Consider the following 14,787-nt stretch of genomic DNA (forward strand, 5'->3'; position numbering starts at 1 on the left):
TTAGGACTATGCTCTCCTGAATGGATTAATCCATTTCTTGAGTAGTGGGTTGTCATGGGCATAGACTGGTGGCTTTATAAGGAGAGTACATAAAAGAGCTCTTGCTCTTCTTGCCATGTGATACCCTGTGTCACCACAGAATCCTGTAGAGAGTTCCTCCCAGCAGAAGACCCTCACTAGATGCACCCATTGGACTATGGACTTCCCAACCTCCAAAACTGTAAGAAATAAATTTCTTTTTTTTTTTTTTTTTTTATAAATTATCCATTTTCATGTATTCTGTTATAAGCAACAGACTAATACAGGTGCTAAGACCAAATGCAAACCTTCAGCATCCTAGGCTTGTCCTTATTTGCCCTGTAACCTAGACTGCAGCTCTCAGTAAGATCTCAGGCTTCCTATAAGAACTTACCTAGCACAAACACAGGCATGAAGCCTCCACAGGGTATGGGCATAGTGGTGGCCACGATAGACATCCAGAACTAGGATAAAAAGAAGTGTCAGAATGCCCTCTCAACTCTGCCCAACCCACATGCACACACCCACCTGCCTTCCCATTATTCTCTTCCTTTCTGTTTCAAGAGGCACAGAAATCCTGGGATAGCTAGTCCTTCTAGAAGCCATCTTGTCTGTCATCCTTCCCCAGAACCAAAAAACATGTAGCTCTCAAGCTACAAGATCACCAAAGACAACACTGTAAGAAAGTTCCTTCAGATGGCTAACCCAAATTCCTTCTCCTTTGAGTGACTATATTTGCATTTCAGCAATCCAGAACAAGCAGTGGAGTCCCAGAGGACTCTTCTTTCACTTCCTTAAGAGGACTCCAGCCCATTGTACCGACTTAGTCCAGAAAGGTCACTTTAGTTAAGTAGCCTGAAATTCATGAAGCTGGAGGATATCCTCTTCTAGTCAGGTTATGTTTCTGAAAAGGAGTCTCAGTTCTAAGTAGGAGACACCTTAAAATCTTCGTGACTTATTGTATAACTAATTTACCTTCAATATAGTCATTTACAAGGCCACCTTAATGGTAAACTCCACAGGGACACCTGGAGGGAAGACTAAACCATCTGCCTTAATATCAAATCACCTTATACAAGGATCAAAAATTAGAATTGTCCTGCTATACTGGCAGGGCAAATTGAGAAAGCCTGATAAGTCAGCCAATATAATAGAAAAGCCATCCAAGGCCAACTTTGTAGGGTAGCATTCCGATAGAAATTGGGACAATTTTAGCAAAAGCAATATGTACATTCTGAGTCAAAGAGTGCAAAAGAATTGAGAAATTAGAATGGAAAAAGACATAGTGGTCAAACTTTTGACATATCTGTAAAAGAAAAAAACAACATGAAACATAATATTTAGCTATGCAAAAAGTTTACATTTCACTCCCCAAATAAGGAAGCCAATCTTAGAAAATGATCTCAAACTAATTAGGTGCAAGAAGATAGCAGCTAAAGGTCAGAACAAACTGCCAGGATTAAAGTGTTTACAATTTTAAAATTGCACCAATTGCATTGTAAACTAATGAGAGATAAATTTCCTAATTTTCTGAAATTTAGAAGAATTCTGTTCAGCCAGGGCTGACCTCAAGAGGCAGTGATGAAGACTCTGAGAAAGCTTCATCCCAGAAGCCGTACGGCAAAGCATAAACTTCGTCATGTCTGAACATGACTGTTGAGAACTGCAAAGTTAAATGTGCAAAATGAAGAGAACATAGACTGAGAATTCTTGGAGAGCAGAGTGTATCCTGCTATTTCTGCCCTCCCTCCGCACTGGCACAGTATCCAGTAGATGTAGGTAGGATGTAGGTAAATGTAGGTAGGTAGGAAGGAAGGAAAGAAAACGAAAGGGTGATCAAGCAGTATTCATGCAGAGAAGAGAAGGCTTCTCAGAGATAATAACTGTCAAAACACCCAGGAGAACTTGTTTAAAATGCAGATGCCCAGCTCTCCCTTGAAACAAACATATCAGATTGTGGTGACAGGGTTGTAGACACTTGTAGTTTAAGCTTCTTAAGTGATTCTGACATTTAACAGTTTGAGGCCCCTTGGACTATCCTGTATCATCTCTCTGGAAGAAATACATGAAAACCATAAGGGATGTTGTAGGCTTGGGCTAATATGAAAGCTCCACTAATCCAGATACCAGGTGACCGATAGGTCTGATCTCAGAGGATTATCCTTTAGATTATCCTTCAACATCTGAGTAAGAGCAGTATCAGGATCAGAGGGCATTGAGGGTTTCAACTCCTATAGCATAAAGAATGACACATGAGATTAGCAAACTTTTTTAGCTATTGGCACATGAAAGAAAAGATCCAGATGTGATAGGAAACACAAATAACTCCCAAGATTCTAAACACTCAATTCTAGAGATCTGGGAAACCAGAGACCCTTTATCACAAATTACAGTATATTTAGACCTTTCACAAGAAGGATTGATATGAAGATCAGGCAAAAGGAATTCTACAAAGCCTCAGGCTATGCTGAGAACTTAATGACACGAGGTAATAATGTTAGATTTATTAAAAGGGAAACTGAGAAGTTGTAATTACATTCACACTCATTGTAAAAGCTCTTGATTTATAACATGATACTTTTCATGTGTTCAGATTGAGGAAGACAGAAGTTCCTTTCATCAATATTATAGAAGAGCTGAACTGAGAATCTTACCTGCCTTACTAATACTGCCAGGAGAACTCATAGACTAATTTCAAATCAGACTGTGGAAAAAATAGTTTTAGTCACTTTTATATTTTAGTTTGGCTATATATCCTTTTCTCCACACTTTAGGAAAAATGAAAGATCAGACAGTAAAAATGCTGGGAAGCAGAGATAAGTAGGTAATATTGTGGATTTGTAGCAATGAATCGTTTTATGTTTATAAATATTACAGAATATTACAGGTCTGCTGCAAACTATTGGGCTTGAAATATAGACCAGGAGGTGTTCCTTTCCTGGTACACTTATGATGTAAACATTATCAAGGATATAATTCAATGAGAAATTAATAATAGGGACATACAGTTGAGTCCTTCTATATCAACCAAGTATGTTTCTCAAAATAAACTTTAATCTGTGAAGTGGAATCCAGAAATATACTTGAGAATCTGGGGAAGTGGGATGAAGCGTGGGGAAATGTTGAAAAATATACAGTATTTTGTTTCTACAAAACTTTTCAAAATGTTGACATTTTAAAAGTATATATTTTAAGACTATACTTTCAGGGATCATTTCTATAGTTCGTTAAAAGTATATATTTTCCCAAAGTTACCATATAGCTCAGTCTAGATAAATTTCAGAAAAGCACAATTATCATCATTGGACAATAAATTCTGAGAAGCCATCAAAACTTGGACTTGATTCCCGCAGATGGGTATGTATACTCAACAACTAATTATGGGAGGTGGGATTTATAAATGAGAAAAGATTAACTCTATAATGAAAGTCCAAAAATCAAATCCCTAATAAGATACTGAGAACTTCTTTATGATAAAAACATCAAATCTTTAAAAAAAAAAAAAAAAAAGAAAGAAAGAAAGTAAAAAGAAAAAACAATCAAACCTTTTGAAGGAAAAAAATTAAAAATAACTAAATTAATAAAGTGGATGTGCAAAATATAAAAGCAATAGACCCAATTAACGCACCTAGGATGGAATGGGAAAAAAAATGGATGAACAACAGCTTCCAGAAACCCACAGCAAATCCTGAGAATATAAGTTATAGAGTTGAAAACTTCTGTGTCATCCACCTGATCTCTTTAATCATAAGATCATTGACAGGGACATTAAATGAGCAGCAAAAAAATAAAAAATAAAATTTTTCAATAATTTTTTTCAACCACAAGCATAAGATTAGCCAAAGATCGATGATCAAGTATTATGTACTTGGCACATAGTAAGTGCTTAATAATATTTATCAGATATATGAATAAATGAACTCACTGTAGCTATTACAATATAAATATAACTTAGTGACTCATATCCTGGAAAAATGTATATTCATAAAAGACGTCATACATAAGATAATAGCAAAGTATTCAAAATCATGAAAGTTCAGTGTGGACAGACTTATAAATAAGAACCCTGATTTACAGAGGAAAATGTTGGATTGATTATTTAGGCAAGACATACTATTAGTAAAAAGGCAATCATCAAAAGGGGGGGAAACCTATGAGCAATCATAATAGATGTCACAACCAGGTTTAGAAATAAAAATATCTTTGTATATGGCAGTAATTGAAAAGGCTATAAAAACATGATCAGTGATGGGCGGATATGTAAAAGAACTGATGTAAGAGATTGGCTTTTGTTCCCTAATTGAAGTTAGGAGAAAATGATTTGAGAATGGCAAAATCCTCACAGCCTCACTGTCTAAATAGAGAATAATAACATTTACAAAAATTATTTATAGTCACAAATAAAATTAATTTAAATATCTGATCTCTTTTGAAATTCTAGAAAAGGGATTACCCACAGACTGGGGAAAAAATGGACACACAGATCACCTAAAAATGGATAATCAGATATATAGAGAATGAAGTACCTAATTATCTAATATGTGAAGCGGATTTGGTTAATTAATCTGAGGTTTTTATACCATTTTCTATATTGCTAAACTCTATCTTGTCCTTGTTTACTTGGCTGCTGTGATGTCTCAATAATTTAAGTGCAACCATTAGAAGGGTTAAATAACTATGCTAACCGTCATTAAGATGGTATGAATGGAAAAATTAACCCTGATAGGGGTTCACTTCTAGAGACGAGCAACTTAACTTATGCCGTTGTTTCCAAATAACTTCTTTTTAGGTTGAAAGAAGACCAGAGGAAGTTCTGCCCCTTCCTACCCCATGCAAAACCTGGGTTTCTAGATTCAGAATAGAGAGGTTTAGGGGGTCCGTAGTGTGGGAGCAGTACCTTCATGACAAAGAAGAGTGAGATGACAATGACAACGTTGACCTGGGGGTGAATCCACACAGCTGACCGGCCCAGGCTCTCGGGGTCACCTGCATGTTTTACCCACGTATTGTTGTCAAACAGGGTACTGATGGCTTCCCGGGGCATCAACTGTGAAGGAAGCAGTGAAGGTAGGTTCTCCAGGGACAGACTGTACTTCATTTTTTTAGTGGACTGATTCCCAAGCCTCATTATCCAAAGGTCACTTTTCTCAGGGGGCGAGTCTACCCTTGGGCAAAATGACAGATGCCCTGAAGCCTGAGGGACATCTGTGCTGTTTCCTCTTTTCCATGCTCCTAGTCCTGACTTAGTAACCTAGTCACGTGCTCAGTGATCTAACCACCACCCTCAGACTCCCTGAGAGCTGACCTCTCCAGCCATGAATTGACCCACTCCTGGTGGAAAGGTGAACGAGGCGATGATGAAGGTGACAATTCCAGGATACAGAAGGCGGCTGAAAAAGAAACAAAGTTAACCCTCCCCCTAGTTTAGCCAACCCGCTGTGAATACCACATTGAACCTTGGCAAGCTGGTTTCCTGTAGTCCATCATGGTCTCAGTTCTTTAAACAAAGAGCATTCTCTTCACCAAGAAAATAATCTTCACAGGAAGACCACATGACTCACCTACCCATGTATCAGGGTTTCCTCATATTTTAACGCAAGCCACCTAAAGGTATTTAATGCCGTCCATGAAGATAAAAAGGGAGGAACTCTTGGAGAAACCAGAAAGTCAATGTGGAGGGCAAAAGGAGGGCAGTGACTCACTGCTTAGCAAGGAACTGGCTGAGGGCCTTGTGCTTTCGGACACCGAGCATGACTTGGCGATGCAAATACACAAACACAGCACCCAGGAACCCGCAGCAAATCCTAAGGATGTAAGTTATAGGGTTAGAACCTTACAGACATAAAACCCCTATCTCTCGGACCCAGCCACTGCAGGGAAACAAATGGCAGGCTTCCACCTTGTCTTTTCACTCACCATCTTCCTAGCTTGGGTCCCTTCCAATCCACAGCCTCACCCCACTCCCTGCTCACCACACCCAGAGCAGGTGACCCCACTGACCCAATGAGAGCAAAGGCTGGGAGTTCCTTCAGGTCAAAGGGAAAATCCATTCGGAAATTGGTTCTGAACAGAGCAGTGATGGTGACTGCAGGATGAAAAGGCAAGGATTATTGGGGGAGTTTCACAGAAACTCACAGGTAGGAAAACAGTGGTCATCAGTGTTAAGGATTAATTCCTTCCTTACTCCAATCCCAATATCTCCTCTTCTATTTAACTTCCCATTTTCTATGCACAGCCACTCCATGGTTGTACTCCCCTACTCCAGGATCCTTGGGTATCCTTGTCCTATACCTCTGGGCTTTGGTCCCACTTCCCAAATGACACCATCCCTTCCTTTTCTGAACTGCCCTAGAGAGCTCCCCAGCTTGCCATGTTAGCAGCATCACACAGCCTCCAGCCGGGGCCTCCCCGGTTACCAGCATCCTTGTTCCACACCGCCAGCACGCGGAACACAAAGGCACTGAACGTGGCTGCAAAGAATCCTCGCCAGTAGTTCCGAACGGCAAAGTAGGTAGAGGTGACCTCGATGCTGAACAGCACTCCTACAGGGGCATGGAATAGGGTCAGGGGCAGACAGAAGTGAAAGGCCTTCTCATGCTCCCCACCCCTGGGACCTGAGGAGTTTTGCTGAAACTCGAATCTATGGGGAAGTGGGGAAGTGGTAGCAGAAACTAAGGATCTTTTGGAGTCCCAGGCTCTAACACACGTGGCCGTTCAGGTTGGCTTTTTTTTTTTTTTTTTCTTTGCAGACCAGGGATACGGTTGAACAAAATACAGAAAAGGTGGGACATGCATGGGCCCTCAACTCCCAAAACATGAGGATCAAGTGGCCGTGCCCTCTCCACCCCTCAGAATGTAGGGTTGAGTGGGTTCACAACTGTTGCATATCTGTGGAGATTTAGGTAGTTGAAAATATTCTGCAGAAAAGTTGAAAGAGAGAAGCTTCCAGAACAGGTGCTCATCAGAGTTGCCAAGCAGAGCTCAGATTTAAGACTCTCCTTAACATCCCCCTCCAGTCTCTCCTACCCTCCCCCCCATACACTACATACCCTGAGGAAGAAATAAGAAAAATAGGAGAGAGCATTGTAAAAGCTGACAGTACTCATTATTGCAAGGAAAGAAAGCAGAGGAGTCATACAAATTAAAAACAAAAACAAGATTAAAAAAAAAAACAACTCAACTTAAAAGGACCAAAGCAAGGGAAAAACCAAGAGCCTAGAAGATGAAAACAATTATGCTTAAGAAAAGTGGGTGAGGTGAAAGGAAAGCCAATTAGTAGTCCTAAATAGTGCTGCTTCTGAGAGCAGATGCTAGAGCAGAAAATGAGGAGGTGGATACACAGAAAGAGAACAAGGGCTGGTAGGGACAAAGTAAGGAACGCTAATGAGGGCATGAAGAGCAACATCCAAGAGATGCAAAGAAAAAAATCTTCAGACAGCTTAAGAACAAGGAGGTTGGACTCTGATTTGATGCAAAATAAAAATTGATGACAAAATTACCTAAAACCCAGCTAAGCCTCATCTTTATCCAAAACAAGGAAGGAGAACCAGGGAAATGCAGCACATAGATGAATGGAGATGGGGTCTGACCACAAGGAAAATCACAAAGACATGACTCCTCCTTCCCCTCCACGGTGAACTGTTACTGGACTGCCCATGACCCCCACCTACTCCCCTCAGGCAGCACCTCTCATCCTGGTAATTTTCTTCTCCCTGTTCTATATTCAAAAGTCACATCTCCTGAATCCCTCAGGACCTCCGCCTTCTCTTCTGTAGGTGACAGTCAACTAGTTACATGGAGTCATTCCATCCTAGGGGGTGGCAGCCTGGCGCTTACTCCCTCGTGGGGCAGCTGCTGCGTTCTGGCAGGGGATTTCTAGTGGTCAGCCCCAACATCACCTTCTCTGGGAAGCCACCCTAACCCTCCACTTCAGGAAGAAACCATTCATTCCTCATCTTGTTCTCTCAGAATTTTGGACTATTAGAGCACAGGTTTAGTTATTTGTTTACATTTCTGAGTTCCCCCGAGAATGAAAATTCCTTGGAAATCAACCCCTAGTACAGTGCCTGGTACATAATCAGGGTTCAATGCCTATTCTAGGGATGAGCAGGAAAAGAGAGGAAAGGATAGGACAAGAAAGAAAGAGGGCAGAAGAAAAGAGAATGGGTGGAATTTCAGAAAACCGAGCAAGGCCATGGGTAATCTGGAACAGAGAGAGCTCTGCCAACCACCCCTTCCGCCCTGCTCTTTAAATCACATCAGTAAGGCAGCTGCCTCCGTGGCCTAAAAGGGGGCTTTGACACAGTGGGAATAAGGTGCAGTGAGTTCCTCTCCTTTTCTTTACCAGGAACAAGTGCAAAGTCAGCTTTGATTTGCCTGGGTGAACACTAATCTAACTTATGAATATTTTACAACAATTTTTTGAAATCCCGGGCTAGATTTTCTTTCCTGCGATGTGCTTCTGGGACACTTTCCCTAGCAGTCTGTCACTGTAACTCAAGAATGAGAGCTAATTTTAATATTAGCCTGAGCCAAACATAAAATATGCTGCTAAAAGGACACAAAGCTTTAAAAACACAAACAGCTTTTGGAAACTCTCTCATCTCTTGGGTTCTGGAATGCTGCTCTCTTCTCCCCCTCTGGATTCTTTCTCTGTCTTCTCTGCCAGCTCTTGTGCCTCCTTCTTTTGAGACTCAAAGACATATCTTCTCTCCCAATTTCATTTATGCCCCTGGCATCAGCTACATCTACATGGTACCAATTGGCAAAGATAAACCTTCGGCCTAGCTCCTGAACTTCAGAGTCACCAACAGGGCTGTCTGCTTGACCTCACCTGGAAGTGCTGCAGAAACTTCAAACTCAGTGAACTCAAAGTGGAACTTATCAATTCCCCCACACTTGTTTCACTTCCCATATTCCCAGGCTTGGTTACTAACACCACCGTCTACCCAGTTGCCCTTGGTGGAGACTGGGGGTTAGCCCAGATCCCTCGTCCTTTTTCTCTGTCACAGACTCACCTAAAATCAATCACCAAGTCACATCAATTTTACTTTCTATTGCTCACATTGATTGTCCTCTTCTCTCTCTCCTCTGCCTCTGCCCAGTTCAGTCTCTCATCATCCAGCATCAGCTCTATGACAATAGTCTTTTTGTTATTCTTGGATTAACCCTGCTAATTCATGGGCCAATTCTACCCTGCCCACATTTGCCAAAGGAATTGGATGAACATTCAAAGCTGGCCCTGTCACTTCCTTGTTCAAAATTCTTCCAGGGTTTCACTTCACTCATGACAGCATTTCCCAAAGTCAGGTCCATGAGAGATTACAAGTCACATGAGATGGTCCCTGCAGGAGGTTCTGTGGGAAATGCTGTATTAGGGCCACATTTGAGATATTCACAATGCATGTCAGCACATCAAATGTTCTGATAACTTTTCCAGTTTAAAAAACTGTATGTTTAACCTTGCATTTCCCAACTGATCTGACCTGGAACCATTTTTACACATTATATCTATTTACGCCATGAAGAACTGTGTTCTGTAAAACACATTTGGGCAAATGCTGGCCTAGAGAATAAAATCTTCATTCTCGTGCACGGCCAATGAGGGCCTTCTTGGTTTAGCCCCCATTCACCTGTCCAGACTCCTTTACTGTTATTCCTTCCCCTGTATTCCTCTGGTAATACTCATCTTCTGTAATTATCGTTGTCCAGATCTTGACTCTGCAATGCTGTTTCCTCTGTCTAGAATACCCTGTCCTCACCATCTTCCTTGCAAGTTCCTATTTATTACTTTAGCCTCATATCAAACATATCTCTTCCGTAAAGCTTCACTGGCTCCGCCTGGCAGCTTAACAGAAGGTTCCCACTGCACTTTGCCCAGACTGCCACTTAGAAACTTATTTGAATGGATTGTGATGATCTGTTTGCCTGTCTGTCTACCCTCTCAGCCATGGGCACCTTGGGAGTGTGGGGTCCAGCACAGTGCCTGGCATATATAGGAGCAAAAAGAGGTTTGTCATCTTAGTATAATGTCAAATTATATTTCTTTCCTCGATGTAAGGAATTAAGAGTTGACTACATAGTGAATAAATTCTTTGAATACTAATTTTTTTCTTTCAGAATTATTTAATATTCATAAGAAAATAAATCCAGTAATGCCACCTACAGACACTTTTGTCATTGGTCACATAGTACAAACAATCTGAAGATGGCACCTTACTTTTTAAGTGCTCAACAATGTCTTTTGTCAAGAACAATGTTTTATCTGCAACTTTCCCACAATGTTTATCTTTCCAGTCTCTAACCAGGACCAAAAAGAACCTTCCTCATTCATCTCATAAATTCCCATTTTATAAAGTATATGCAGCTTCTCTTCACTTTATAAGAATCTGGCTGATTAAAAAGAAAACAAACAACAAATGAATTATTCCTGTCTAAAAATATTCTTTAGACATTCTGGATTTGTAAGGCTAAAGAGCAAATAAAGGCAAAAGTGGGTATAAATGTAAGTGTGAATGTTTAACGTGCAGAAATTCAAACACGCTATCCTTCCCTGACAGGGACTAATGACTTTTAGTGACTAGACCTGACCCCAGAAGTGCCAGCAGGATGCCAGCTGAAGCATTTCCTAGCTTGGTCTCCTCATGCTGAGTGCTTTGGCACAGGGTTGGCAAAAGTTAGCATAATATGTTTGCATTAACTTTAAGCTTTTTCTCATATATCATTCCTCAGCCAAGTCATTTTAGCTACCTGGAAGACTCTAGAAAATGACTACATTTTCATAACTACAAAGAAACCTCTAACAACTGGTCATTTAAGAAGGATGTACCCTTCCTGTAGTTTTGTTTCTTCGACTGTCAACTTGGTGTCCTTTTTATCACCAATGCATCGAATGAATGATTTATATTATCCCTACCCTGGTCATCAGGCTACAACCAATTTTGATCAGTAAATAACCAGATACAACTGCTTTCTCTGACAATGTTGATTTGTTAGTCATCCATGATTAAAGAAAATAATATAAAAGATCACTGTTTGCCTCATACATGTAGAAAGAGCTAAACTTAACTTTAAATTGCTATCAAGGAACAATTATCCTTTAAAGCTCCCATAAATACACCTCATTTAAAGCCTATCATAAACCTAAACAAGGTCCACTTAAACTACCATGTCCTTAATAAAACCCAACAAAACGTAAGTTTTCTCTTGGAGAAAGAAGCGTATAGAGTCCCCTGTTCCAAGATGTAATAGGTGCAAGGCAAAAATATTCAACAATACAAAAATGTTTTTAATTCCTTGCTCTTTAACTTACTAATAGAATGACCTTGATCAAGTCACTTGCCTTCTCTGGAGCTCAGTTCTCTCCCCTCCCACCTTTACAAAATCTGTCTCAGACAACCTTTGGCAGGAATAAATGTCAAAGTGCTTAGAATATTGCCTGGCACATAGTAAATGCTCCCTAAAAGTTAGCTGCTCTTGTTACAGTAAGTAAACTAGTAATGCTAGCACTTGAGCATGCTGACAATAACTGTTGTGGGAGCCAGGCCAGGCAAATGGGCTGATATGAGACGGAGTGAATCACTTGCCTCCAAGTGGTGTCCCGAAACAACAGCCAACTCCTACAGCACAGCCCACCGTCAGGATATCAGAGTAATAGTATGGCTGCTACTGGGGGAGAGACAGACAGAGAGACGGGGAGGACGGGGAGGGGACACAGACAGAAGAAAGGAAAACAAGCAGGGATGGGGAATAAGGTGGAATGAGAGGCCGAAGTCACAGAGAATCATTGTGGTCCCAGTGCCCCCTGTGAGTCCCAGGCCAAGAAAAACTCGTGAGTTTGGCAAACAGGAAGTGACCTTATAACACAAATCCAAAGATAGAAAATGAATAAAAGTTAGGCAAATATATGAGAGGCAGGTAATGATAATAAATCAGAGAGGGGCAGGAGATGATGGTATTCGTGGTGACAAGTGGCAATAGCTAAATAGACAGGCAGAGGCTCCAGACTGAACAGGACCAACAAGCCTGCATGGAACAGCAGCCACTCTCAGAAGAACACACAGCCCTTTGGTAAAAAAAAATGCAAGTGCCTGGAGACCAGGGGTTGTGATCCATAGTCACTCCCTGGATGCCCACCCACCAGTCTCTTCACGGAACACTGCCCTCTTCACCCCAAAGCTCATGGCAGCCGCCCAAACCTTCTTCCAAGTCTGGCTCAGGCAACCAAGGTAGGGAGGAAGTGAAACTTGCCTCCAACAGGGCTGCAAAGCAGCATCCCACGCCCACCGTGCAGGCCGACACCAGGAGATCAAGCTGCCCAGGCATGGTCTGCAACAGAGAAGCGCGCAGGACGAGGGTGTGGAGGGAGGGAGGGGGCAGCATGGGAGAGGGATCAGGGACTACACAGGGACAGGGCAGCACAGGAGGGAAATGTGGAGGGAGATGAACACAGAGGGTGGTGAGGACTAGCAGGGGAGCAGACCAGGGGACAGACCACCAAGTAGGAGCCCAGACCTAGAAGGGATGGGCATTAGGAGGCAGCATTGGCTAAACAGAGGCATCGCGTGGCTAGATAGGCGGGCAGGGGGACGAGGAATAAGGAAGCATGGGTTAGTGTGAGGCGCCATTTCAGTGTCATGGCCAGCCCAGCGCAGAGGCAGCTTCCTGACACCCTGCACCAGCTGGCCCCTGCCTCTGCCATCTCAGCCTTACCTCGTACACCCCACAGAACATGGACATGAACTTGCTGAGGACAGCAGCACAGATGCTGGCAATGTGGACGAAAGGTCCCTGGAAGAGAGCAGGGGAGCCAGGGGGAGGAGTGAGAGGCTGCAGAGGAGGCTTCGTGGCATTCAGCGAACTCAGGACTCCTGCTCAGGGCACTGAACCAGGTCCCCCGAGTAGAGATTCCAGGCAGAGTCTTGCCATCACTGAGCTTCCCCAGAGAGGAAGGGAGTGATAAACCGTATGTTATCATGTCAAGTAATGCTAAGGGCTAGGAAGAAAATAAGAGGGAGGGGATAGACAGCAGGATGGATGAGGGTGGGATGGGAGCATGTGTCTAGCTGGGGTGCTCGGGGAGGCCTTCTGAGCCCACCACAGTGGAGCAGTGCCTTCCCTGAAGTGAAGGAGTGAGCCCTGTAGGAATCAGGAGGAAGAATGTTCCAGGCATGCTGGAGTGGTTGAGGGGCAGAGGAAAGCCTTGTGAACCCACACAGGGAAGGAGGGTGGTCTGGGAGGACATTAACTGGACAGATGGGAGAAGCCAGCCCACCACAGCTCTCGTAGGCCATAGTAGGTTGTTCAGATTTTAAGAGGGATGGAAAGCCATTAAGAAGGTCTTGACCAGAGGTCAGATGTGACTGATTCCATTTCTAAAAGGTGACTCGGGCTGCTGTGCTGAGTGTCAGAGGCAGTGGGGCCAGCATGGGCGTGACTATAGAGCTGGGGGAGCCCTGAGGGTGCAACTCTGGAGAAAGCACAGTCTCTTTCCAGGTTTCAGTTTTCTCATATTGAAACAAGGGAATTGTCCGAATTATCACTAAACTACTGGTTCTCAACTAGGGGAGATTTTGCCCCCCAGGGGACATTTGGCAATGTCTGGAGGCATTTAGGGGCGAGAGGCCAGAGATGCTGCTAAATATCCCAACAGCACAGAATTGTCCAGCCCCAAATATCAGCAGTGCCCAGGTTGAGAGACTCTGCTCTAAGACCCCTCAGCTCTGACGTTTTGTCAATGGACCCCAGGGTGAGGACCTTCCAGAGCATTTCCACTCCCTAGTGGCACTTGGTTCTGGCTTTAGTCCTGTCCCCATGGCCCACTTCTGCACCCAGAGCACCTTCTAGATTTGGCTGAGTGCCTCTCTCAGTTCACATCTCAATGATGCCAGACCTACCTCTTTCCCCACAGGGATGCCACTGCCCAGCCCAGCAGTCAGGGCGACAACCTTGGCCACAAAGGCCTTGAGTGTGAGATACTCCTTCAGAACAACCCCACGAAGTATTGTCTTCATTTCAGGGATTCCAGAGCCTGAAAGGGTTAAAAGATGATGTGCAGGTTCAAGCTGGAGGTTAAAGGGGAGAAGAGCACCCAGAGAGTGGAAATGGGGGTTGGGGCTGTGGGTAGGGCTGGAGGAGGGAGGCAGACAGAGCAGAAGGATCTGCAGGTCAACAAGATTGCGTTGTCTGGTAGAAAGTTCTCACCAATAGCCTGGGGAGAGATGAGGTGACAAAAGAGGGCGCTGAAGAGGATGAGAATGAGCGGGAAGGTGACCCAGACCAGGAACTGCAGAGGAAGGCTGGGCCGCATCTGGGCGTAGGTCCACTTGTAGGCTGCAGAGACACACGCCTGGGGTTAGGCAGAGTGTGGACAAGGGGCCACGTCCCCGGCAGCAGCCGGTGTACCGGGCACGGTCTCATGCCATGGGGCTCTGATTGCCCCTTCTGAGGTGGTGATACTCTCATCTTACATGTGGGAAACCTGAGTGGCAGGAGGTGAAGTGGCCTGTTCAGGTTCCCACTTGCTTCAAGTGACACTGAGTATTGGGCCTGTAGGCACCTGGTCAGGGGCCTCAGGGTGGCCAACCACCAGGTTTGTCCAGAACTGTGGGGGTTCCTGGGACTCAGGACTTTTAGTGCTGAAACTGAAAAAGTCCTGGGAAACTGGGAAAGTTGGTCACCTGATTCAAGGGATGCACACAGCTTGGATGGCAACAGGTGGAAGAGGCACAAGACATGGATGTGGGTCTAGGTCTGGCCTTGTCTGGAGCC

The 14,787-nt window shown here is 43.5% G+C and overlaps 1 protein-coding gene across 6 annotated transcripts in view; it reads right to left on the bottom strand.

Moving 5' to 3' along the window:
• Positions 1 to 14,787, bottom strand: part of CLCN1 (chloride voltage-gated channel 1) — a 30,504-nt gene that overhangs the window by 11,938 nt on the left and 3,779 nt on the right. For 3 of the 6 annotated variants that reach the window (XM_063099785.1, XM_063099782.1, XM_063099780.1), the window contains exons 4-14: positions 14,221 to 14,349; positions 13,914 to 14,047; positions 12,730 to 12,807; positions 12,268 to 12,345; positions 11,604 to 11,682; positions 6,435 to 6,560; positions 6,019 to 6,103; positions 5,721 to 5,822; positions 5,324 to 5,408; positions 4,916 to 5,065; positions 413 to 482 (exon numbers count right to left, since the gene is read on the bottom strand). In XM_063099785.1, the coding sequence (XP_062955855.1) occupies positions 413 to 482; positions 4,916 to 5,065; positions 5,324 to 5,408; positions 5,721 to 5,822; positions 6,019 to 6,103; positions 6,435 to 6,560; positions 11,604 to 11,682; positions 12,268 to 12,345; positions 12,730 to 12,807; positions 13,914 to 14,047; positions 14,221 to 14,349 (1,116 nt within the window). The remainder of the gene's footprint in view (positions 1 to 412; positions 483 to 4,915; positions 5,066 to 5,323; positions 5,409 to 5,720; positions 5,823 to 6,018; positions 6,104 to 6,434; positions 6,561 to 11,603; positions 11,683 to 12,267; positions 12,346 to 12,729; positions 12,808 to 13,913; positions 14,048 to 14,220; positions 14,350 to 14,787) is intronic. The other 3 variants (XM_063099786.1, XM_063099784.1, XM_063099783.1) reach the window with 1 other exon arrangement.

This window comes from Cynocephalus volans, chromosome 6, assembly GCF_027409185.1.
Source record: "Cynocephalus volans isolate mCynVol1 chromosome 6, mCynVol1.pri, whole genome shotgun sequence".
NCBI classification, from domain to species: domain Eukaryota; kingdom Metazoa; phylum Chordata; class Mammalia; order Dermoptera; family Cynocephalidae; genus Cynocephalus; species Cynocephalus volans.